Genomic DNA, 25532 nt, shown 5'->3' with positions numbered 1-25532 from the left:
TATTGATTAAATTTCTAATTACCTCTTAAAGTTGGCAAAATATGAGAGATGAACAAGTCAAGCCTAATAAAATTGAAATATGCTGAATTTACCATTCATCTATGTTCTGAACAATAGTTCTGATGTCTGATAAAAATGAAGCTCTCAGTTAATTGGTTCCTCACATAATACAATAAAATTAATGTTTAGGAGTTAAATACCATAAACTTCCTCAGGGAAAATTGCTGATGTGTCTCTGTTTTTCAAGTCAGTCACATGTTTCATTGTTTAATGGAGTATCATGTGGATTGTCTTATAATTTTACTTGTGCTCAGTGTCCATGTTTCTGTCTTCTAAAGAGACTTGAGTGCTAATTTCTGATTTAACTGTGTCAGCTATGTCAGCTGACATGCAGGTCATTGACAATCACCAAATCACAAGAAAAAAACTATTGACATTGCTATGTTTTTATCAGAACGACAAAAATAGAAACCATGTGTTGTGAAGACCACACACTGAAGCTTCTTCATAAAGATGCTGGTCATCTTCCAGGGCTACTGTTCATGCCTTGGAAAAGAATGAGCATATGACTAAACCCTCATATTCCCCCCAGGATAAGGGAAGAGTAATAGCATTGTGGATAGAAACAGCAAGGAGGAGGGATTTTTGGTAACAGCTTTGCCTCTCTAACATCCGTGAGAATGTGACGGTTCTGTAAGGTTGCAAATGTAATGGAAGGAAACAAGGCTGCAAAATATAACAACACAGCTGAGGACTGTTTCTAAATGAAAGAATTCCATAGTCCCCCACCTCTGTGTGGCTTCTGCTAATAATTCCGATTAAAAAAAAAAAAAAGCAGACAGGCAAAACAATGGGGACCTGTGAAAACAGGCTGGTAGTTTCAGCTCAGTTTCTAGGCCATGAAAGATGTCTGGTGTTACTTCACTATTATCCACAGCTGGGCAACAAAATAAAGTCCCGATTCTTTAAATTCATGTACAAACCTTTGTGGAAATACTTTGGCTTTCCTTGAACGCTGGAGTTTTTGCATAAGTGTAATTTATTCAACAGATACAGAGAAAAGTTTAAAAAATGTGTATCCTGAAACCACAGGATTATTCTGGTTGGAAGGGATCTCAGAAGGCTTGCAGTCCAACCTGTGGCTTCACACAGAGTCATCAAGGAGATAGGATCAGATTACTCAGGGCTTTATTCAGTTGGGGCTTGCAGAGCTCCAAGGACAGAGAGTGCATAACCCTGTTTGGACAGCTTGTTTCAACATCTGGGTGTCCTTGTGGGGGAAATCTGATCCTGTCTTGATTCACATTAAGCCCATTGGCTCTTGTCCTCCAAGAAAAGCCTACCAGAAGGAGCCTGGCCTGTCTTGTTGATCACTTGGTAGGGATTGGAAGGCTGCTTTTGGATCCCTCCAAACCTATCTCTTCTGTAGACTGAATTGTTTCTCTAAAACACAAGATAGACTAATCTCTCAGCCAATACTGTCCAGAGCTATCCTCAGAGAAAATCAGGGAACCAGTTTGGATTTCTTTTTGGAAGCCATTCATGGTGTCTTCTTCATACTCTTTTTCTTACTAATTTAAATCCATAATCCCTGGAGGCAGAACTCAGGATGTCAGCCTTGTTGGCCTTCCCCTCAATTCTCACCCACAGGCGTTCAATTTGGTCATCATTAGTTTCAATTTCCATGGCATCAAAAGACTCCTTAATATAAAGGGCCACCCCTCCACTTCTTCCCCCTTTCCTGTCTCTTCTGAAGAGCTTGTAGCCATCCAGTACAGTGCTCCAGCTGTGTGAGTTATCCCACCAAATTCCTGTGATGGCATCTACATCATAGCTCTGCTGTTGCACCATGACCTCCAGCTCTTCCTGTTTGTTACTCGTGCTGCATGCATTGGTATACATGGCACTTCAGCTGGGCTACTGATTTCACCCCTAACTCAGGCTTAGCGCCCTTGGGCCTGCTTCCAGGCAGCCCAGCTGCGTCCCCTTCCCCCTTCAAACTTAGTTTAAAGCTGTCTCCACGAGTTCTGCCAGTTCATAGGCTAAAATCCTTCTGCCCTTAACAGAGAGATGGAGCCCATCCAGTTCCAGCTTGCCAGGTGCTGAAAAAGTTGCCCCATGTTTTGTTTCATACTCTTCATATTCTTTACACTGTTTTCTCCTCTTCCATGATCTTCAACATTTTTTCATTAGCTGTTCCTGAAAAATAGGTAGGATGAAAACAATGAGTTTTTTTAAAAAATCACGGGAAATTAATGCCGTACTTCTCCCCTTCTGGTATCCTTTTCTTAAGAGAAGAAAATTTCAGGAAAAAAAATCAGTGTTCTATTGTTTCATATAATCAGGTTCAACTTTAAAATCCTGTCAAAACATTATAATTTAACATTAGCGTGTAACTTGATTTATATAGCAAGTTAGACAATTGTGCCTGCTCTGAAGAGCTTGCAGCCTGTCAGGAGACAAGACAAGACACTAGGGGGGATTACACCATGAAGGAGAATAAATGAGATGACTGACAGAAAAAGGAATACAAAAAACATCTTAAGAGTTTTGGTGAATGGTGCAACAGACATAATGTTAACTCTTATGCTTTATTTTCACTTAAAAAAAAAAGTCAATGTTTTTTAACTTAAAAAACTCCTTTGATAAAATTTCACAAAACGTATAAATGGTTTAAGAGCCGTTGTTGTATTTCCACAGGTACAGAATCATTTCATACCCATGAGCTGGTAGCCAGTCAGTTGTAAATCAAGTTCCTGAACACAGGGCTGTTATTTTGTGTGTTGGGACAGGATGTCCACTTGGCTCTGTTCCGCAGCTGAACTTTTGCAGAAAAGTGTTTTCAGTGGAGGATCATAGGAGAGTTCATAGAAAGAGTGGTTGGGAAGTGAATGTACTTCATGAAAAATCCTCTTGTAAGCAATATCTTGGAAGATTATTTTGGGCAAGGATGAAGGTGTGATTTGAAATTGAAAGAAGTTGCAGTGCATAAATTATCAGGAAGGAGGTTCTGGGTATGTTTGTGGAAGACAGACCAGAAGAAGGATAGAGAAATAAAGTATTGGCACAGAATTGAGGATCCAGCCTTGTGTTCCGCCCTGATCCACTGGCATTGCCCACGGTGGGCACCAACACCTCTAATATTCCCTCTCAGCTCCCCCAGGCTGACATCTCCCCTTCCCTTCTTGAGCTACTGCATCACCAGTGCATAAATCCTGTGTTCTCTTTATGTAGCCAGTCTTGAATAATTCTGTTCTTCAAAGTGATGTCACCTACTAGCTGGGAAATAATTATATATTAGGCAATAATACATCAGCTAATGAAGTAATTTTTACCTTGTTGTCACCATAAAAATCTCAGCCTTTGATCTGCTCCAGATTTCACCATATGGCCTACTAAAGAAAATCAACAATAAAACTTCTCTCTGATGCTTTGTTTGTACTAAAAGTCCACACATAACAAGAGAGGTAGTTTGGAACATGAAACGACTGCACAAAATGTTTCTTTTGGTAGCTGAAAGATGCTCCTGCCTGCATGCATTGGATTAATAATGAATTTTGTAAATGGAAATGTAGTCTGGTTTTTATTGGTGTTTTCAGTGGTACAGACTTGTGAATGGCTTGGGAAATATCTATTTCTAAGAACTGAATGTCTTGTCTCACATTCCTGAAATGTTCTTAGGGCTTGGGAAAAAAATGTAGCTATTTCTGACATCTAAAAATAAGATATTTATTGAAGATGTAATGAAATAGTTAAGGCATGCATTTCTCAGACTTCAGAATTAGCTAAGACTGCTTAGTCAATAAATTCACTCTGATATGGGAATAAATTTAAGGATAGTAGAAAGATGGGTACATTCTAGAGTAACAGGAAAAAAATGTGTATTTATCAGATAAGACCTGAGATCTTTGTTAGTATTTTGAGGGCTGGCAGTTGCTCCTGCGCTGTGTGATGTCAATATTTGAGTCTTTGGCATCTTCGTGGATAGGATCCCAAAACCTTCCCTGGGTCTGAAGTGTCTGAAGAGTTATCCGTGGATTTTAATCTTGGCTCTTCCACTAGGCTGTTGATGGGAATAGTAGGATTTATGGATTAGCACGATGGACTGAGGCTTACACATGTGTGTGGAGAGAAATGTGGGAGAGTGCATGAAGCTGATCTTTTAATATATGTGTTTTAATACAAATCATTCAAAACTAGATATCTAATGGGCTGTAAGAATCAGCCTCCTACTGAGAAACTTTTATTCTTTTTTTTTTTTTCAGTTGAAAAATTAAAAATTTTATCTTCTTTCATGGCTGTATTTTGATCAGAATGTCTTCTTTAAGAGAGACTTTTGGAATGATGCTGAGATCAGCCCTTGGGCTACTGGTGGTCTGGAAGCAGCTGAACACCATTGTCCCTGACTCTTTGACCACTGTTTCCTTTTTCTCTGTGTCTTCACTTGTTTGAGGCCCACCGCTTAGGTCACAAGATAGCTCTCCAGAAAATGTCAGGTCAGAAAAATTTTTGAATCAGTCCATGATAGGAAAAGGAAGGTGGGTGCCTCGGAAAACAAAATAAAATCGGAAAATGTGAAACAATGGCATTCTCTGGGGAAGAAAAAGAAAGCCAAGCATGTCAGGAAATCTGTTACCCATTGACAAATAAATAAATAGAAGTGTTGTGGCCTGGGGTTGGTGCAAAGACACGTGGGAATGGGGGTGCCTGGGTGGACATTTTGGTTTGCATTGCTTGGCTGGTCAGCCTTGAAAGACTGTGAGGCCTCAGTCAACAAAGCATTACTTAAATGTTCTTAAGTATAAACATGCACAGTTATTCAAGTTAAATATCTGTTAAGATGCATTGCCAGCCCAGTTTCTGCTGGTCCTCCATTACTACAAGTTGTAGTATTTAATTCTTAACAGGAGGAGATCAAAATCCTTGAATGAAAAGGTTTAAAGAAGGTTACATTATACAAGGAGAAAATAAACATTAGCCGCTTAGCTGAATGTGTGTACACCACCACAGCTTATTTCTAACATCTAAAAAAAAATAGATAAATTTCTTTCCCTTTGTTTTCTGTTTCCTGCTATCATTTGAAACTTAAATTCAATAATAATTATTAATGATTTTACAGAACACCTTGCATTACCTCCTTAATTGTCTTCTTTATTTTTTCATTCAAAAAAGCAAAATGAAGGGGAACATTTTCAATATACCTTTTTAATGAAATGTACAGCAACGTTTAGGTAGATTTTCCTCATAGTGTCCTGCTTTTTCCATAGTCTTATTTCCAGTTTTTGTGGCTGTTTTTGTGCCACAGAAATCAGGCATGCCACCGGAACATAGGGACATGCAGAAATGCTCCAGTGAGCCTTATTTTGGTGGAAAGTGTTAAAACATTTTATCACTTGAAGAAGCAATATGATATGTGCAACATTTCTTATTATTTTTGCTAGTTTTCTTAATAGTTTTGTGGATGGGGTAGTATGAAGTTTATTTTTACAAATCAGATATCTGAGAAGTGACCAAAAGTGAGCTCTCCATAGCATTAAAACGTGCCGGTCTTCATCTCAATTTTTACCATTTCAGGTAATTTTCCTTTATAAATGCCTGCAATTTTTCTTAAAAACTTGCTGGGTCCCTTTATCTCTTTAAGCACAATGCAGTTCTTACTAAAACTGAAGTCATTTTCCATCAGGAGCAACATTAAATCTCAAGTCATGAAGTGGACTTGGTGCAGGGATTTCAAAGGCTTGTATCTGATTTCCTTAGCTTCACGTGCTTTTTCCTGTTGTAGGATCAAACCCTGCCACTAAAGTGAGATTTTTTTTTCTCGCCTGAAAGAAAACAGTAGTCAATTGAGTACCATTTCTACTCTGCGTGAGGCTCAGTTTACTAACAGTGAGCAGAGTTTTGTTAACTTCATATTTTGGACAAGCTTGTAAATTTGTTCCCTTCTAATGCTGTGATCTTATCAAGGTTGTACTGTTTTCCTTTTCTTCTCGTCCACCCCCATCTTCTTTCTTCCCTTTTTTTGAAGTGCAGCCTTCTGATCAATGTGCACTTTTTTTTTTTTCCATTTCCCTAAATACATCATGAAAAAGGATGAGGTTTCCGCCTTAATTGCTTGTGCCTTTTATTCACATTCCTCTCTCAGCCAGAATTGTGAAAAGAGTGTTAGTAAAAGGCTGCACAATAGAGCTTTTCATTAGGCCTCAACAAGGCACACAAAAGAAGGCTTTTGGAAAGAGTGAATGCAGGACTTTAATTTGCAGGTGGAGAGTAGATAAAAGGTGCTGACGCCTCTATTATTCTCTTACTTAGGTGACCCCTACCCCGTTCAGCTGATCCCAACTACCATGGCAGCTGCTGCCGCAGCAACACCGGGCTTAGGCCCACTCCAACTGCAGGTAAGTCCCAGCACAATGTAGAGGAGGCAAAGGTTAAGTAAATATGAAAACCAGTTTTCTCTCCCCTTGGAACACAATGCAATTAGCAGGGGTTTTGGGGGCTCTTCTCTGGGCGTAAAATTCGCATCTGAAGCAGAAAGAGTCATCAAATGATAACAGGTTTTCCTTTTACCTCGCTGGAAGTTTTGGTTACGTTTTTGTGTCTCTGTTGTCAATTTCACTACTTTTAGGTTTGTACTCTGAATTTCCTCGTAGCAGTACGTTTGCTTTTCTTATTGACGTGGTTTAACCCCAACAACAACTCAGTGCAACACAGCCACTCACGAACTTCCCAAAAGTGGGATGGATTAGAGAATCAGGAAACACAAGGTAAAACCTATGGGTTCAGATAAGAACAGTTTCATAATTGATATAATGTAGGATACAATAATAGCAGTAGCAACAGTTGTGATGAAAAAGAAAAAATAATAAAATCCAAGAAAACAACTGCTGGCCAGTGCCCAGCCTGTCCCCAGAGAGTGGTTAACCCCTCCTGAGCAAGTGTCCCCAGTTTATAAACTGAACATGATGTTCCCTGGTATGGATTATTCCTTTGGCCAGTTCAGGTCAGCTGTCTCAGCCTTGCTGCCTCCCAGTGTTTTTGTGCAGCTTCTCACAGACAGGGCATGGGAAACTTGAGAAATCCTTGATTTAGGGTAAGGACTACTTAGCAACAACCGAAACAACAATGTGTTATCAAAAGTTATTCTCATCCTAAATCCAAAATACAGCACAGTACCAGCTACTAAGAAGAAAGCCAATGCTATCCCAGCTGAAACCAGGACACTTTTCCATTAGATCGTTCTCATGCAGGCTGTAAAATACTGAAAGGAAATGGATTGTCAGGCAGAAAAGCTCTGTCCTGACAAGCACTTTTAAACTGCTTAGAAGTCGTTAACATGATTATGTCCTTTTAGGCCATAAGCTCTTCAGAGCAATAACTGGCCCCTCCTACTGTGTTTTATGGTACCCAGAGCATTTTAGGCACTGCTGTATTGCAGATAATTAGCGGTTATTCTAATTTAACATGGACAGTTGGAAAACAGGTGGAAAGATACTAAAGAGTTTGAGTTTTTTTCAGCTACATTGAAGAGTTGACCTGGTAGCCAGATGTACCTGATTCAGACTGTCAGTATTCTGAATTTTGGAGGCATTAGAGTGTCCACAGGTCTTAGTGATAGCAACTCTTTGGATATTCCTGGTCAGCCACGCAACTCTTGTCAAGGCATTGGAATAAGGCAAATGTGATGTCCATTGCCACAGTGTGAATTTTGCTACCTGCCATGCGTGCTTGGCTGGTAGGATGAAGCCAAATCATATTGGGACTGAGAGTAAATCAAGATCCAAATCACCCCTAACTCTGCAAAGTCTGGATTGCCACTCTTTTCTCGAAACATAAAAAGCCCCAAACTCTCCATTGCAAATGCATCTCCCTGCTCATTATTATTTGCCAAGTCACGTGGAACAGCAGAGCTTTATACCTGCTTGGAAGGGCTCAGCATTTATAACTGGGATGTGTGAAATGCATTCTCCAGCTCAGTTTGGCCCGAGTCAGTATGAAGTAGACATCAGATATTTCAGTTGTTTGGCCAGCGTACTAGAGCGTGGGACAGAGTTCTGGGGAAGATTTTTTTTTTTTTTTTAAATTTTATTTTAACACAGCCAGCGGAAGTTAGCTGAGTTTCACAGGAATAGCTGCCAGTGTGTAAGCTGACACATTCCATGCACCACAGAGGTTAATACATTCATTCCTATTGTGCCTTTGTATGAAAAGCAACATTGTCTGTGTGTTAGTTTCTGATTCTCTGAGTTACAAATACTGTAGGCAGCTTAAGAATTATGGGAGCCATATAAGTCATCCCTCTGAAATGAATTTTGAGGCGTAACGTCAGTATTGATAAAGTGCTTATAATAGCCAAACACACATGAACAGACATATGGAAGAAAGAGGGAGGGAAAAAGGAAAAACAAACATGGAGCTAGCTAGCAATGTGAAAACAACAATCTGATTCTAAATCTTATTTTTTGCAGTCATTCAGGCTAGTCCTAAAATAATGCATCAGTGCTCCGGTAAGATGGTAGGATGGTTTACTTTCATTTCAGGACCAGCTTTGGGCTGTATCCATGCGTGCTGTGGGCTGAAGTATCCTGATTAAAATAGGCCTTATCACAATAACAGTTGTCTTGTTAAAAGGTGGGCTTTGTGCAAAAATGACTGCAGTCATAAATATCTTGGGATGAGTTTAGGTTATGGAAACGTTGAGAACCTCAAAGGCCTCTTGTTTCTGTGCAGAGAACATTAAAATAAAAATATTGACCAAATTCACCTATGTTGTTTTGCTACATGTCTGGAATTCAAGGGAGAGTTTGGCAGCCAGTCAGTGGGAGAGGCTCAAATTACTAACTTTGTAGACTCTCTTAAATTTTTCTGGTCTGATCTCTAAGGGCATGTATATGCTGGAAATAAATTGAAGCTGATTTTTCTTCATGTCTTAACAGTGAGTTTTAGCTATCATTGCAGTCTTGCAGTCTATCTGATAGAAATTGGACATGCCTCTTAACTACTGGTGCCATTTGAAAGAGTCAGGCTAGATTTGCTTCTGAAAAGGTTTTATCATACAGGACTCAAAGGGATGCTCACCTATGTTAACATGAATGAAGCTCAACTTAGTTGCTAGACTAGAAAGATTGTGCCTTCCAAATTCTGTTCAAATCCAGTTTAGCTCAGTGATGACTTTGTTGAGTCATAAAGGAAGATTCATTATGTTTTTGGTCCAAACCCATCTTTAAATGGCTTTGCAGTCTCTTTCAAGGAGGAACTCTTCTTACTTCAGACATCCCCCTGCATTACTTACAATTTTGGTGTTCCCTACACACTCTCTGTCATCTGGTCATCAGGCAGTGAAAGGTCAGAAAAGTGGAATGTTCCCTTCTTTTCTTCTTTTTCTATCCTCCCTATCACTCATCTTTCAGACTTTGTGTACTTAAAGTGGGGGAGATCAAAGGACCTGACACAATGCTCAGTTTGTTGCTCCCAGCAAAATTCGATACACAACATTATCTCAGTGAAGACAAAGCCAAGGAATTTTTCTTGTTTGTTTATGTAACAATAAACACATCTTTGTTGTTTCACTAGAGGATTTAAAGTCAGGTCATGGCTTTAGGAGTGTACTGTGAGATCAACAGGAAGTACTTTTTTTATCCCTGGTTGTCAAAATCGAATTTTTGTTTTCCTAAATGAAACGCACCCTGTATTTAGAGAAGAAGGACTAGCACCTGATTGTTTTGCTGTAGCAAAGATGCTCTTTGTCAGTGAAAATGTAATCTCTCATTTTGAAATCCCCTGTTGGTTTGTAATCCGAAGCCCCTCCGTTCCTCTTCCCGCCTTTGGGTCCCCGCTGGGGTGTGACAGATTCTGTCATCTGATATTTGCCACAATTGACCATGCAGGATTGCCTCAATTCCAGTATCCACACAGAGACTAATGACTCAACGGGAATGGAAGCTAAAACTTTCATTGTTGGATGTTGTAGAGGAAGTAGATGGATGGGGCCATGTTGGAAAAGCTGGAGCTGGCACGGTGCAAGCTTGAACCTGTCCTCTGATAAAGTGCTGTCTGTCAGCCCCGTGTATTCACTCATTCCCACTTTTAATGACAAAAATGCCATTTGGGGAAAAAAAAAAAAAAAAAAAAAAGTGGTTTTAGCTTTCCTCTGTTAGTGAGAAAACTCAGTCCTGAACATTACTGCAGTAAAATCCCTCTGGGTAAGCACATGGGTTTCTTACGTCAGTTTTTTCCCCTCATAAACATCATCTGGTCTTGTTCTTCAAGAGTGGTGCAGGATGGCGATTATGTTTCAAATAAATGAGAAAAAAAAAAACCCTGAACATAAATTGTCACTGTGTTTTACTGAATGAGGCTAATGACTCAAAAGTACTGCTGTATGCCGTATATGAACATGATGTTTTCCTATATGGTTCAGCAGACGAGGGAATTAAGTTCCTCCATCTTGAAGATCAACATTCTGAGCTGTAAACATCAATGTGGTGTAACAAGCTTTGCACAAACTAAACTGAAGGGTTTATTCTGGTTCCAGTCATCTTGGGCATAGCTAAGTATGAAATAGATGTTTTCATAAGTCTGAGCAAATTCTTTTTAAAATTGTATCTGAAAGTTTCTTTTCTGATGAAAAAGTATTTTGCGAAGAGTTTCTGAGCATTAGGAGACAAAGGAACGCATCCCACAATGTGAAAACTGAGAGGAATCCGCACTAATGGGAGTGGGAATGGTTCATATTTCCCAGATTGCTTGTTTGATAACCAGATAGTGACAACAACTGATTAATTGGCAGTAACACAAATGCTGTATATACCCATAACTCCATTGAAAGATAATGCTGGATGAATAATGACAGCTGCCTGTGTAGTCTTACTGTATGGACATTTTGTGTCCTGTCAAAACAGTATAGCAGTCTGATGTAATACAGACTTCCTGAAAACATCTGCTCTTGGAAAAAAAAACACCCCAAAAAGTTTGGAGTGCCAGCAATCAAACTTTCTTCGCTCTTCATCCTAGCATGAAACAGGACTTCATAATTATTTGTGGTTGTGTTCAACATCATGGCCAAATCTGTCACTGTATGAATCAAGAGAACCTCCCGTCAGTGTCTTAAGTGTGAAAACATTTTAGCTGGGTCTCAGTTCTAAACATTAGGAGAGTCCTGTATTCTCTGACTATTTGTATAAAGATGATGAGCATATTTAGACCTTAAACAGTCTGGCCAAGTTTTTTTAGTCTCTACTTCCTCTATAATGAACTTGGGACAATTAATTTTTTTCTTGCTACAGACCTGTTCTCTTAGTTGTGTGGTAAGATGCATACCAAGGACTGAATTTTAATGGAATTTTAAAAACTGGACCACAGTTTTGGAAATATTTGGGCCTCAAGCAGGCACTGATGCAAGAGATTAGATTTTGAGAAAACTTAAGCCTGTTTGAAGGCTTTGCAAAGTTGTTCATCCTGCTGTTACTTGGGTGCCAGTTCAGTAAAAATTTTCCTTTGGAAAACCTTGCTTCTAGGTATCTTAAGGATCCATAATCACTGAAAAGGATGGAGTGTGCAGTTACTGATCAGGAGGCAGAGTGTTCCAATGGTCATACAAAGTGTTCCATAAAACATCTGTTGCCTATGAAACAAAAGTAAAGCATGAAGTAAAAGTAAAATTAGAGCCCTCTCAGTCAGATAACTTTTTTTTTTAAATTTATTTTTCCTTACATACCAGCTTCCTTCTGGCTTCTTCACCATTGCAGGGATGAGCTACATACCTCCACTTGCCAGTTCAGGCTATTCCTCTGAAGTGTCTCCTTAAGTTTCATTTGAAATCTTGCTAAGGACAGAACTTCCCCTTGCTCTTAAAGAGATATTACCATATTGTCATGCATTAATTGTCAAGCACATGTAATAACTGGGGGTGTTTTTGCATATCCCTTTCTTATTTCTCGCTGTAATCTCTAGATATAACCAGTTTTGCCCGATTAAGCAGTTGACCTTCCAGTGTTACAACACATCAAGTCTGTGAAAGAAGACTGAAAAAGCTGTGCAAACACTGTAGTGATGCATCTGAATATTGAAAACTTTATTCTTTCCTTGTTTTGGGGAGTCAAGTTGCCAGAGCTGCAAAGACATACGAATTATTTCTGATGAAGGAAAGTCTAGCACCCCATTATTGTCTGTTCAGAATGTAGCCAAGAGATAGCAATACTTTATCCATTATTCATTTACTCTGCAGTCTGCATTCATGACCTCTTTGGGATATTACTATACCCAGTTCTTTGCCTACAAGAAAGTAAACTGTTTCTTAGCAGTGCAAGGTTATTTATTCTATTTGCTGGGCAGTGTCTTCCTTTAAATACCATCTAAGCTGGCTTTTCAACAGCAAAAGTATCCTTTCCCTGTTTGTTTTTTTTTTTTTTTTGCTTTACCAGTTCTCATTAATTGGACTCTGACTTCATGTGTAGGAAATGAATCATTAGTGCACAGTTTAATTACAATATTATAATACTCATGCAATCCACTTAAGTATAGAAAAAAGAATTAGTTTTTCACTGTGAGCACACACATCTGGGAAAAAAAAAAACCCAACCAAGTACATGAAAAGTGACATTTCTCATTAGCATAACCAAAAGGTGGCAGTTGTCCATCTGCCATGAGCTCAGTGTATGGCTGTGCTGTTTCTTATGGCCATCACGAATAACAATAAGAGAAGTAATAAAGCAACACTTTTTGTTGGATGCCCTTCTAAATAGGGGGTTTTTTTAATTGTTGCATTATGCAGATTCTATATTCCCTGCTTCTGTCCACCACTTCTTTCTGGCTTCGTAAGTGAACATGTTGGCCACTAGATATTGGCCACCTGTACTGCACATGAGTAGCCAAGGTGGCTATTTCAATAGAGATCAGTGAAGACCAGGGTCCTTCAAAGGACCTAGAAAAATGTGGGACCCAAAACTCTTCATGTAAAAGAAGCTACAACCATCTAACCAGGGTGGAGATCTCTATGTTGTTGTGGAGTAAGTTGTCTTTGAAAAAAATTATCTTTCCAAGGTTTCTTGGTTATTTTATTAAAAGTTAGCAATGATTTTAAGATACACATTAAACTATAAAAGTAAGTTGTAGGGTGAGAAGCTATTGATTGCCAAGGGCATCTCTGAAAAATCCCTACATTTTTAAATGGAAAAAGTCCCTCTCAATCAACTCAAAAGCAAGCCTTGCAACACCAGGATTTAACTAGTCCTCAGTTTCTGGATACCTGCTGAAAACTAGAGATCGTGGTAGATTGTGTAAAAGCATGAACCGCAGAACACAGTTCAAATAAATCTTCTTCATGGTGGGTAAATGTGCTTTGTGGTTGGCATTTAAATAGCCCATTCTTGCCTTTGATAGAATCATACACAACGTATAGGTAAACTCAATATATTCTATTAAAATAGATTTGAATGAAAAGCTTGATCACATGATTTTATCAGAATCCAATCAATTTAGGAAAAGCAGTGATTACAGCAGACTAAACAGAAATGCTTTGTCTTTTATTGAGCACTGTGAATATCTGAGCATATGCACAGTGGACATTTACAGGCAGTAAATACACATGGTAAAACAATATCATGGCTACTCTGTGGGTTGTCAAATTAAAACTCCCTCTCCCCTCCTGGGGAAAGAATTAGCAGAGGTAGCATATCCATTTTATCTAGATTAACAGTCCTTTCTGCATAACTTTCAGATTCCATCCATATCTATGAAAAATGAAAAAAGCCTGAAAAATGACCAGCCTGTCTGCCTTCCAGTTGTAACTCAGGCCTGCTGTTTGCTAGCAGACCTCTGTCTGCATGAGTGAGTTTCCCTCTAGGTTAAAGAGACTGAATTCCCTCTTCCCCCTCCCTCCGACCCTCAGCCTGCAGGGCAGACAGACAGAAGCACACATATGATTAATACAGCACAGCTGCAGGAGTGACTCATTTGCATATGTATTAATAGAGGCAAAAACAACAATTCAATTACATACAGAGACATTCTGCATACTAAGGAACATATGCAAATAGCCTGGAAAAAGTGCAGCCAGCATTCCCTCCGACTTCCCTGAGCTCACGTGGGCCAGAGTCAGAGCCCAGCAGTTTTCAAGAAAGAAGAAGAACCTGTTATGAGATGTTTATACAGCTATTACTCCTTCTCCCCCCACCCCCTGGGTTCCTAGAAGACATTTGGCATTTGGACAATAGAAATAGCACATCTTTTCTGTGTTATTTCCTATTTACCAGCCTTCAGCTTCATGTTGTTGTCTCTTTACATATAAGCCCCCAGCATAAGGACAGCAAATCCTTACCCTCATCTTCCATACACACACATTTATCCTATTTTTCTTTCACCTCATCACTTGTGTTGTTCCCATTTTGCTTTGTCCTTCTCTGCCACGAAATTTCTCTTCCCATGAATTAGCACAAGATAACCATTTCTGTGCCTTTTTCTTGCAGTGACGGTGTGTATCTGATCGTAATATAACTCAGTGATTTTCTGCTAGGGGACCATCAATCCTTTTAACGGGTCTAAAAGGTGTCTCAGAGAAGTTAACCTGTTTTAGGTAGACTGTTCTATCATGATACATACATGTTTTTGTCTCTGCTAAGAAAGCTGTGATGTTCTCAAGTGGAAAAGATGAAAACCCACAGGTGTTCAGTGGTTCATACTACAGCTGATGGGGATCTTGATAACTGGTACAGAATCTGATTCTAGCAATAGAAACAGATGTTCTCTGGATCTTACAGGAATTTTTTAGGGCTTTCAAAAGCAGGTTGGACGTATTGGAGTGCTGGAAGTTATGCTATAGCAACACTTAAGCTATAAGGTTTTTTATCTCTAAGTTATTCCCTTACCTTATGTTTTAACTAAACAACCATCTATGTACTGAGTATGCTTTTCATATGGGCCATTCACACACTTTAATATGCAACAAAATGTTAGGCCATGATCCCTACCCAACATCCTAATTTTTGGGAAAGCGAGACATTAAAACATTGACTTTCATGGACTAGTTGAATAGAGCTCTGTTTCAACTTGAGAAGAGATAACAAGTCACTGAAAACTTTTGGAAACCTGACAAAGCCATTAAGATGCCCGACTGTCTTGGGTGGCAACCCTCTGTGTTTCAAGCAGCCTGAATTACTGGCTATTTGTTTGAAACGTCTCCGTGGTGTGAGCAGGGAAAAATAGGTCATGCAGGGAAGAGTGTGTAACTGTCTGGCAAAGTGTGCTTGTGAGGTCAGGTCATCCTTAATTTCTTTTCTCTTGCAAAAATGTTACACTTGTTTCTTTTTGGGGTTAGCCTGACAGACGGAAGCAAGATTACTCCTTGATTATTTATAAGGCATTAATTTTAGATGAATATTGCTGAAGTAACTGACATCATAAGTAGTTTTAGCAGCCAGCAGAAGAGCCTGTTTGCAGATTGGAATATGACAATCCTCACTTATACAGTGTCCTAAGACAAAGTCTGAAGTGTTTGAAAGAAGAGACAAGGAGTGGAGGCATCTGTATCAGGAAGGACTTTGTGCTTCTATGCAATAGAACCGAGACTTCAGATCACTGGAATTGTGGTGTCAAACCTGTGAGTTCAACCAGCTGCAGGACAAAACCAGTGTCAAAATAGCAGCAGTGGCAGCAGCTGCCTGCCAGTGTTTTAAGCCAGGGTGGGGAAAAACCACCTGAGAATTCTTATACTGCCCCAAAGTAACTTCTATGGTGAAAGAAGTAAATAACAACCTTTGTACATACCTTGAGGTGCTTCCCTTCCTATGCTGGCAACAATGCAGATCTGTGAGATGTTTTGTGTTTCACATTGTTTTATGGCTTACATTCACTGGGAATTAATGCTCCTGGGAAATGTCTGTATGAAAATTCTGGTAACAGAACCAAAAAAACTTTTTTTTTTCCCCTCCCTACTTTGTGTCCTTTGCACATTCCAGACAGTGGGTTTTGAAAGAGTTGGCTTATGCTACTGGTTTTCCTATTATGTTGTTTGCTCTTTTCAGAGGGATGTTGCTGAAAAGAAGATTATATAATCATGCAAATCAGATTGTATAATCCTGAGCAAACTGTCCGGCGGGGGGAGAGGAGGAGAAATCACACTGAGTGCAGCTTGGCTGGCTGTGGGGGAACTCGCTCTGAAACCACAAACTGGGGCGTTATGGGGCTCCTGTAAAACATGAAAGCTGCAGTCACACTAGGAAATTCATCTGAATATCTCTGGAGTTCACTGCCTTCATGCTGAACTCTGCCAATAGTGTGTATTTGCAGTCCCCCAGCAGAACGTCACGACAGACACACGCAGGAAAACTGTAAATCAGTGATCTGCACACACACTCCATTGCTTGTGGAACAATGCTACAAATAACAGCAGGGAGAAACACTGATAAACCTACGTACTTACTGATACTTACTTCTTTAGGTCCAGTAATCAAATTACCACAATTATTCATCCTAAAACAGAGGACAAGAAATTCTCTCTTCAAGTCTTGCTCTCTCTGTTGCACCTAGATCAGATTACATGGTTTGCTGTTAGATGGAGATTGGTATAATATAGGAATGCGTAAGGATTTCGTTTTATGTCTTATTTCTTACTACAGTCTATTTTATGGCTATTCTTTTTTGCCCAAAGTTTAGGTCGTTTCCAGTTGACAAGGCAGAACAGGATAGAAGTAAACAAACAGAATAGTAAATATGTGCACGAGGAGTGCATCACTGGCCTGTGATATAAATTGCATATGGCAAGAACAGTGCAAGCCTTTAGAAGTTTCTGAACTCTTACCCTTTCTTTTATTAAGGCTGATTCCTTGCCAGGCTTGACTGTTAGCAGCCAGGATATTTGATCACCCTTTTTATGAATGGGGGCTAATATTAGGCACAGTTTGAAACTATGAAATACCTAATTACTGTAGATGGTGGATCAAAGTGTTAGGCAACAAACCAGTGAGGTCAGGAGGCTTGTTCTGTTTTTCTTTCCAAAGTCATCAATTGCACTTTTCTCAATAGAAGATACCTAGTATCTGGAGATGTAGCTTTCACAGTTTTAAACTTAATTATTCTGTTGTACCTGGATAGCATAAGCTTGTTCTTGAAGTTAAGTCAAAGTGCAATTTTTTTTCCCCAACGTGTAGGGTCAGTTTCCTCAAATTCCTTTTCTCTTCTCAGAGGTTCTTAATGCTTTCAGCTCTATAGAATTTTGTAAGATCGATCTGAACAAGAAAATGTGGAGGCAACAGTGCCTGTAGCTCCTAGTAGTCCTCACAACTAGCTTTTCAGTTTAGCAGTCTGCACGAGCTCTGCTCACTGGAGTCTGATTCCCAGACTAGCTTCTGAGTAGCCCTTTCACTTTGCATAACTGCCCTATTTGTTTGCCATTTTTACCAGTGGTCTGTTTCTGTTCCCTTCATTGGATAACTAAGGAGCAAAGTACTGCAGACTACTGGATTTACATTCCTTAACCCTTAGCCATAGAAGCTACTCACATCACAGATGAGTTACCTGCCTGGAAATATGCTGCAAATTTGTTAAGTCATCTATCTTGAAGGTTGGCAGACTGGAATTACAGGGAGCAGGGCTGTCAGAAACCTACTGTGTGAGTTCTTTCCTTAATGGGCAAACATACAAATGGAACTAAAAAGCAAAAAAGAAGGCATGTATGCAAGAAAGAGAAATGGTTTTTAGAAAGCATGTGTGTTTTTAAGTTAGAAATCAGTGTCTTATGATTATCAATACAGAAGGAAAGCAGTAAGAAAGTTTTAAATGCTGTAATGGTAGTAGAAAGTGAGATTTTCAAAAGTATTTTCCACCTAGATCTACACCTCTGCGTCTTGCTGTTTAGAGGTATTTCTCTCTCTATTTAAAATCTGCATTGCAGCAGAGGCTTCTCGCTGTATTGCAAGCTGTACTTTGCTTTAGGAACCACAGCTGTGCCACATCCTGCACCAGCAGCCACTGACAGGGGCAATCTGTTTGTGGCATATTGAGGTAGTCAAATTGTCTTTGGGGACTGCTGTGGAGTGGCTTTTTCCAGCTCCTCCCTATAGGTACAGTATCTCCTTCTCCCAGAGGGGCCTGGGGCTTCCAGTCTGTGCTCCGGGAGATGAGGTTAATCCTTTAGAGACGTGGGGAGCCATGAGGGGTGGCACTTGTGCCCCTGCCTGGTATGCTCAGGGGTCCAAAAAAGCGTCATTCCTGTGTCTCCTTGTAGATGCAGGGCTGGGGAAGGATGGTTGTCCCTCAGCACACCTGGGCAGCAACACCAGGGGCTCTCTGCCCTTCTGAAGGTGAAGTGTCAACTCTGTGGGTTACTCCTCTCCCTCCCTGTGCTGGAGTGTGAAAATTACACCTGGCAAAAAAGCCTTTCCTCTTTCTTTCCGCTTCCATGGCTCAAAACAGTCTTTATAAATTATAACAGCGTGTTCTCCGTTAATACACCAAAACAGTACAGCTTGTGATAGTGTTTTAGGCCATTGCTGTAGAATACAGCAGCATATTTATTTTGTGAAAGGAACCAAATGGTTCTAGCTGAATTTGGCACAAGAATGTGGCTGAAGTCCTAGTTTATCTCTCATGTAGATTTTGCCATTAAACTCTGAACTTCTGAAAATTAAAAAAAAAAACATTAGAAACACTAGTAGGTGTGCTACATCTTATAGTGGGTTAAACTGTCCTTAAAAATCTCTTATTTTCTCCACAGTAGTTCTGCATTATTATGTGTTCAGTATTCGTATTTTTTTTTTTTACAAACTAGGGCTTATTGGTGTTTAGGGCAGGCAATACATAGAATCATAGGATTGCAGTTGGGAGAGACCTTGGACATCACCTGCTGTGGACAGGGGCACTTTCCACTAGTCCAGGTTGCTCAGAGCCCCATCCAACCTGGCCTAGAACACCTCCAGGGATGGGGCAGCCACAGCTTCCCTGGGCAACCTGTTCCAGTGGCTAACCACTGGAAAATTTCTTCCTAATATCTAATCTCCACCTGCTCTGTCAGTTTGAAGCCATCCTCCCCTTGTCTTGTAACTGCGTGCTCCTCCATCTTTCCTGTAGGCTCCCTTCAGGTACTGGAAGGCCACGTTTGGGTCACTCCAATGCCTTCTCTTTTCTAGGCTGAAAAATCCCAATTCTCTCAGCCTTTCCTTGTAGGAGAGATGCTTTGTTCCCACAGTGAACTTAGTGTCCTTCTCTGGACTCACTCTATCAGCTCCATGTCCTTCCTGTGCTGGACTTCAGGACTGGAGGCAGCACTGCAGGTTGGGTCTCTCCTGAGCAGGGCAGAGGGGCAGAATTCCCTCACTCAGGCATTTGATTTAACTCACTCTCCTGCTGTGCCGATAGCTGCCTAGGAATACGGTTCCTTTCAGGGCTACCATCCCCACTTATCCCATTAGCATGGCAGCTTTGCTTCTTGCTGTACACTGCTCTGATACAGTGATGGTGAGAGTAATTTGGGCAGTGTGTATCAGTGTGTGTTTGGGGAAGATTTTTAGAGCCCTGAAGGGATTTGGGAGCCCAGCAATAATTAATTTCTTGCGGTGGCTTTGAAAATGGGACAGGCAACATTCCCACTTAATCGTTCCTCCTTTCCACAGCTATTTTATTTTTTTCCACGTTACGTTGTGGGGAGAGGAAACCCCACAAATGTGTCAAAAAATTCTGTCAGACTGTTTGGTGGTGAGGTGCTGTTCATTTGGTGACACAGTTTGCATTGGATACAATGAAGGACACAAGTGCTTAGCTTTTCCTACCTCTAGTCCAAGCTGGCCAAACTCACATTTGTGCGGTAGCTTGTGTTTCAGGGCTTGCCTTCACTTTGAGTGGGGAAAAAGAGACAGTGAGCATCATTTCCCAGCATTTCATGTTGTGTACTAGCATGTCATGTCCTGCATGCTTGTTCTTTAGAATTTTGGTATCACACAGGTGTGGGACTCCAACCAAACTGAACGCTGCCCCAAAAACAGTGTTGAGGACCCTGATCCTTACCCTGCTGTGTGGGCATGGGGGAGATAGACCTGTGTCCATAACCTGAGCTCAGACACAAGTTAGAAGACATTCTAGAAGGAACCACGGCCTACCCAGTTAAAACTCGAAGTATTCTGGTTAGATTTAAGGCTTTCTCAAGTCTGATTGCTTTTATTTTTTTTTTTTTGCAACAGTTCGCTCAGATTACTTAATTTCACTTCCCATTAATTGCTCCTCTGAAGCAAGTCATTAAGGGATGTATGATAGGTAGATGATTGCACAGCAAATGTTTCTTTCATATCACACTGGGTGGCATTACAGGTTTGTTTTCACTAAAAGGTATTGTTACCCATCAAGTGTGGAAAGAAATGACTACTAAAAACTGAGGAAATGTTCAATTTTTTTAAAAAAGCTGATTTGTCGCTTTCCTCATTGACTATGAACTGTATAGACGTCTAACCCTTAAAATACTTTCTCCCCCCTTTTCCTTTTTATTGCCTGGAATCTTAAGAGCTTTATCATTTGCAGTCATAAAATGAAAATATACACCAAACCCTCAAAGGGCAAGTATGAAATTAAATTATATTTGGGCAGCTGTAACCTTTTAAAACGATCAGATTCCAGTTAATGTATTTCTTCCTGTTCTGAATGCTGCCATGGTGTTTGATGGTGGGAAGCAGTCCAAAGGGCATTGGGAGATAATAAATTCACTGGAAATTTCACCCTGAGGCGAGCCTTGATACACCAAGGCTTCCATTTAGCAGGGCTGACCTAAAAATCTTGTCACATCCAAAGGTCACTTAGGTTGGGGTTGGTGTGTCCCATCTATCTTTCCCTGGTGCAAAGAATGACAGCTGAGCTCATAAACAGCCATCAGAATATGGAAGTCAAACAGGGGGGAGAGGGAGGAAGGATAATACTGCTGACATCTTCTTAGATTTCCTAGGCCAACTTTCTAGGCCGGTGAGACCAGACCCCATCGGTGCGGCCGCTTCTTGCAGCTACTTCAGAAATGCCAACTCATTTTAAAGAGGTTACAGGTGACCATGGAGGTCTGAAACAAGGGAGTCTCCCCCCATGTCTGCGCGTGCCATGTAATCCTGCTAGGACACATTATACTGTCCCTGAGCATCTCCTACTTGCTACCAGTCTCGTTTGTCAAAACAATTTACAGTTCATACAACTTACTTTCAAGGAGGGCAAGAAGTCTAGAAAGGTGTCATCTGTAAGAACAATGGACTCTAAGGCAGCCATTTGGCACTAATTACAAGCAATAATGGAAGGTAAAATATTTTCAATCTCATGAGAAAATCTGTGATGTACATCCTCTAGGATGTTGCTTATCCTAAGCTTATTAAAATCAGTATAATCCTCTCACACAGTAAATTGAAGCAAAAAGCCCTTCAGGATGACTGTTGTCTTTCAGTCAAAGTTTCTACTTCTGCAGTTGAAAGCTCTGGTGGACTCTTCCTGTGCTTGCAGTATATTAAATATTAAGGTCAGGTCTTGCAGTTGCCCAATAGAAGTGTATTTGGAGGACAAAGATCTAACAGACCATAATTGGTCATCCTTAATTGGGGATGAGCCCTGCAGCATATGTCCATTGTATCCTAGTGGTGTGAATCTCCTTCTCAAAATTCCCTGTGAGGAGGATGGGAGAGACAGGCTGCCAGTCACTTCTGGGATGCAGGACTCCAAAAATTCCCTCCTCTACAGCCTGTCTTGATGGGAAAAAGAAATTGTTGTTCAGTGTCCTTCTGGAATGTGGTAACACCCCCCTTGGAAGAAAGATACTGTGTGTGGTATAAGCAGTGGTCTGATTCTCTGGGAAACATTAGGTTGAAGATAAAAATTAAAAATAAATTATTAAATAAAATCTCTAGCTTTGGACATGCAAGGAAAAAATCAAATGTGATTTGGAAAAAAAATCAAAGGTGAAAAAACTCAAATGTGATCGAATTTTGGAACTTGGAACACTAGTTCCAAAATTCACAGGCTATTGACTAAGTTAGGCTTTTAACTCCTCCTGGAAATTTGCTGACATCTCTCCGTGAATTTTAGTAAATCAGATCCTTCTGAAAAGGATTGTAAATTGTATGTTCCTTTGCTTGTTAAAACTAAACAGAGTATAACTGTTATTTTCTGAAGTATTTCACACATTCTTACAAACATACTATATTTGAGGCAAACACAGTAAAGAAGGGCAAGATTGGCCAGCTGTCAGTGTTTGTCTTCATTTTCCTTGGGTTCACACTCTACTTTATGTTAACATATATGTTCTCCTCACAAAGCCAAAGTAATTTGCAAGCAACTTTGGGGGAGTTATATGCCCTTCCCCACATGTTCTGTCCTGAAAATGCAGCTCTGTGCCTTACCAGTTGGATGACTTTGAGGAAGACAAAGTCACTCTCCATCTGACTTGTATAACAAGAAAAAAGAAAATGTGTGTTTTTCATGAGATACAGAGAGGAGAGATATATTTCACTTTAAATTCAGCTGCTGACACAACTTTTTTAAAAACTTGCATAGAGGTGCTGAGCACAGACTAGCTACTTTTTTCCTTTTTTTTTTTTTTTTTTATTCAGGATGGTGGGATGAGAATAACCTTTAGCCATGGATGCCTAACGTGTATAAATCATCTGGCATTACATAGCAAGTTCCATTGCTAGTTTTTATAAAGCGAGATGAGGGTGATTAGCTCAGACTATTCCCACTTTGTGTCACTTTTCCACTATGGCTTAGTTTCCTTTTTCATTTTCCTAGGTAATCCCAGTTTGTAAGCTAGTAATGGTGGGCCATAAGGTCAGCGTATTTCTGTGATGGCTGGTGGGGCATGGAGCCGCAAGACCAACTGACTCTATTTCTGCAGCAGCTGGAATTTGGGAAAGTCACAGAGTCGGAGTCAGTGCAGACTTCTAACTCCCTGTGTCAGTAGAGTTTTCCATCTTTGGGAAGTGTGGATATCCCATTGTCCTGGTCTCAGTGCATTGCTTCCCTATGTTTTCACAGCCATATTCTTTCCATTTCATGCCAGATGACTTTGGACAGTTGTTAGTGATCCTGATATTAATGTTGTTAAATACATGATAGAAGTCTAGATGGTGAGAATAAGCATTGTATTTAATGGCTCTGATACTGGCAAGTGCTTTTTTCTACTTTAGACATGGCTTTTATTGTGGTGAATATGATCACTTTGAGCAAAGGCCTGTCCTGTGCCATGGTGTTAACTGGAGAAGTTGAGAGATACTTTGCAGTTGCTGACTTTGGCAAAAACAAGGAGTATCCCTGCGTAATGGAGGACTGAACTGTTCCTTGCCTTATTCATGCTTCCCACGCTGGAGTCACAAACACTGGGTAATGCTAATATTTGTCACGGAAAAATTCAATTGGCAGAAGTGTCTCCTATATAAACAATAGGAGGGAGGGCCCAGAGACCTCCCCTCTTCTGGATTGCTCTGGATTCCTTATCCCTGGTAATTATAAAGGAAGGGACTGTATGGAGAGTATTACTGCTATGTGGACGGAAGCAAGGAGAATCCCTGCTTGACATTCCCAGTCTGGAATGGAGATAAATTTACCAGTTGCTAACTGAAGAGGCAATGAGTGCTGTTCACCCTCCCACTGCAGGGAGCAGCCAGTCCTGAGCAGCACAAAAAGGGTCAATCAAATAGGTCGTACATCATCTGAGGAGGCAGATGTTAGAACATATTGTAATGGGTTGCTGTGAGGATGGCTTGTGGAGTACAGGGGTGGGGGGAGAGCAGCTATCAGTGGTGTTTTCCGTCTCTGAAAATACCCAAGTTTTGAGGACAGTCTCTGAACGCAGGAAATGAAAGCAGTAGCATTCCATCTATGTTAGACTTGTGGGCAGAATGACGGAGGTAGAAAAGGAATAGAAGTATTAAGTTCCTCTCTAATACTCCATATAGTACCAGTAAGTCCAGGTATTATCTGTGCTTTGCCAAAGTCACTTTTAGCCTTGGAATGTGTGAGTATTTTACCTGAAAAAAAAAACCAAAAAAAAAAAATTACTGAGCTCCAGACTATATTAAATACAGAACTGTCAAAATAGCTTCTATTTTAGCAGCGCCCCTAATTCACACCCACTCAAACACCTCCTCGCTCGTTAACCCCATCATCAGACCCAAGTTACTCAAGTGAAATGAAATTAAGTTGGGAATGAGGTAAAAAACAAAAATTTCTGGATAATGTTACTACTTCAGTATAGCAGCTCTTGTTAGTGCGGCTACAGTAAAAGCTTCTTGGTGTTTCCATTGCAAACTCTTTGGTGCTCCCACCCCTTTGGCTTTGTAGACAACTACTCAGCCAGAAGCAATTTGAAATGTACTTTTACATCAATTTTGACTCTTTTTTTTTTTTTGGATTGAAAAGAGTTTCATGTTTTGGTACTTCATTATAAAACATGAAGATTGCTGGGGTTTTTTCTCCTCCTAATCCAAATTTCCAGATGAACGTTTTAAAGATACGGATTAGCTCTTTTTATAACCTTAGCCATATTAGTAACAATTGAAAAATGTCTCCTAAGATAATATCAGTATTTCTTGTTTTTGTACAAGCAGATCCATCTCTCTGTTACAAAAAAATCCATGCTGGAAATTGGTATGGAGGACAGTTTTCAAAAAGCACTGTTTTCACTCAGGAGTCTATTTTCTTTTTTTCTTTTTTTCCAGTTTACTCAGTGCCTCAAAAAAAGTTGTGGAAATCAAATTTAAGAAATAATCAGGGATGGATCAGATGTCCTAATGGATTATAGAGCTTGTTACTGGTTAAAATGCTAATATAGTTACTGTGGAATATGTGGCTATGTGGAATTCCTTAAGAGATAATTCAGAGCTTGCAGCTCTGTTGTCAGTGGAGGACATCCTTTTTGCCTCAATAACCAGAATTCAGAGGGATTTATTTGTGTGTTCCTTGTTGTCTAGTCTTAAGAGCAAAATGCTGAAGAAGTAAAGCAGAGAGTGGGCACTTCCTTAGGGTAACCCAGATAAGCTGGAATATTACGGGACTTAACATCTTGCACTAGGATGGCAGTTGCATTTCCCGTGGTTGGGTTGATGCAAAGGACAAAGCTTCCCACTTGCTATGGGAACATGAGGCTCCAGCAGATCCTGGTTATCCACAGGGACTGGTGAAACCAGAAGCAGTCGTGTAAAGTTCCAAAGTTCATCTCATAGCTCTTCTTGTGCTTGGGTGATGCATAGCATGAGAAGAACACGGAAAGATAAAGATATTGTTTCCTTTGACTTTCAATCACATTATTGTGCCTACAGTTCCTTAAACCTCAAGTATAACATGAGGTATCATTCCAAAAGAGGAATACTGGAGCGAGTTCCGGGATTTTTGTGCATGGGGTGCAGTCTGGCCATGCCGAGTGACTGGGCCTTACTGTCTGCGGTTTCTTGTAGTGGGAGTCAGAAACCGAATCCTGAGGGATTTCAGATGTTTTCAGAGACCACTTTGAGGGAACAAATTCTCTAAGAATTAAAGACTAAACTTCTGTACATGTCCTAATGGAATATGCAAAGTGTCACTTCTCCCAT

At 40.2% G+C, this 25532-nt stretch overlaps 1 protein-coding gene across 11 annotated transcripts in view; it reads left to right on the top strand.

Moving 5' to 3' along the window:
* Window positions 1-25532, top strand: part of SOX5 (SRY-box transcription factor 5) — a 455968-nt gene that overhangs the window by 360949 nt on the left and 69487 nt on the right. For all 11 annotated transcript variants that reach the window (XM_066184389.1, XM_066184390.1, XM_066184391.1 and 8 more), the window contains one exon: window positions 6310-6395. In XM_066184389.1, the coding sequence (XP_066040486.1) occupies window positions 6310-6395 (86 nt within the window). The remainder of the gene's footprint in view (window positions 1-6309; window positions 6396-25532) is intronic.

The sequence above is a fragment of the Chamaea fasciata genome, unplaced genomic scaffold (assembly GCF_029207755.1).
Source record: "Chamaea fasciata isolate MVZ Bird 193981 ecotype frontalis unplaced genomic scaffold, bChaFas1.0.hap1 SCAF_5, whole genome shotgun sequence".
Classification (NCBI taxonomy): domain Eukaryota; kingdom Metazoa; phylum Chordata; class Aves; order Passeriformes; family Sylviidae; genus Chamaea; species Chamaea fasciata.
This window is presented reverse-complemented; position numbering and strand designations above follow the sequence as displayed.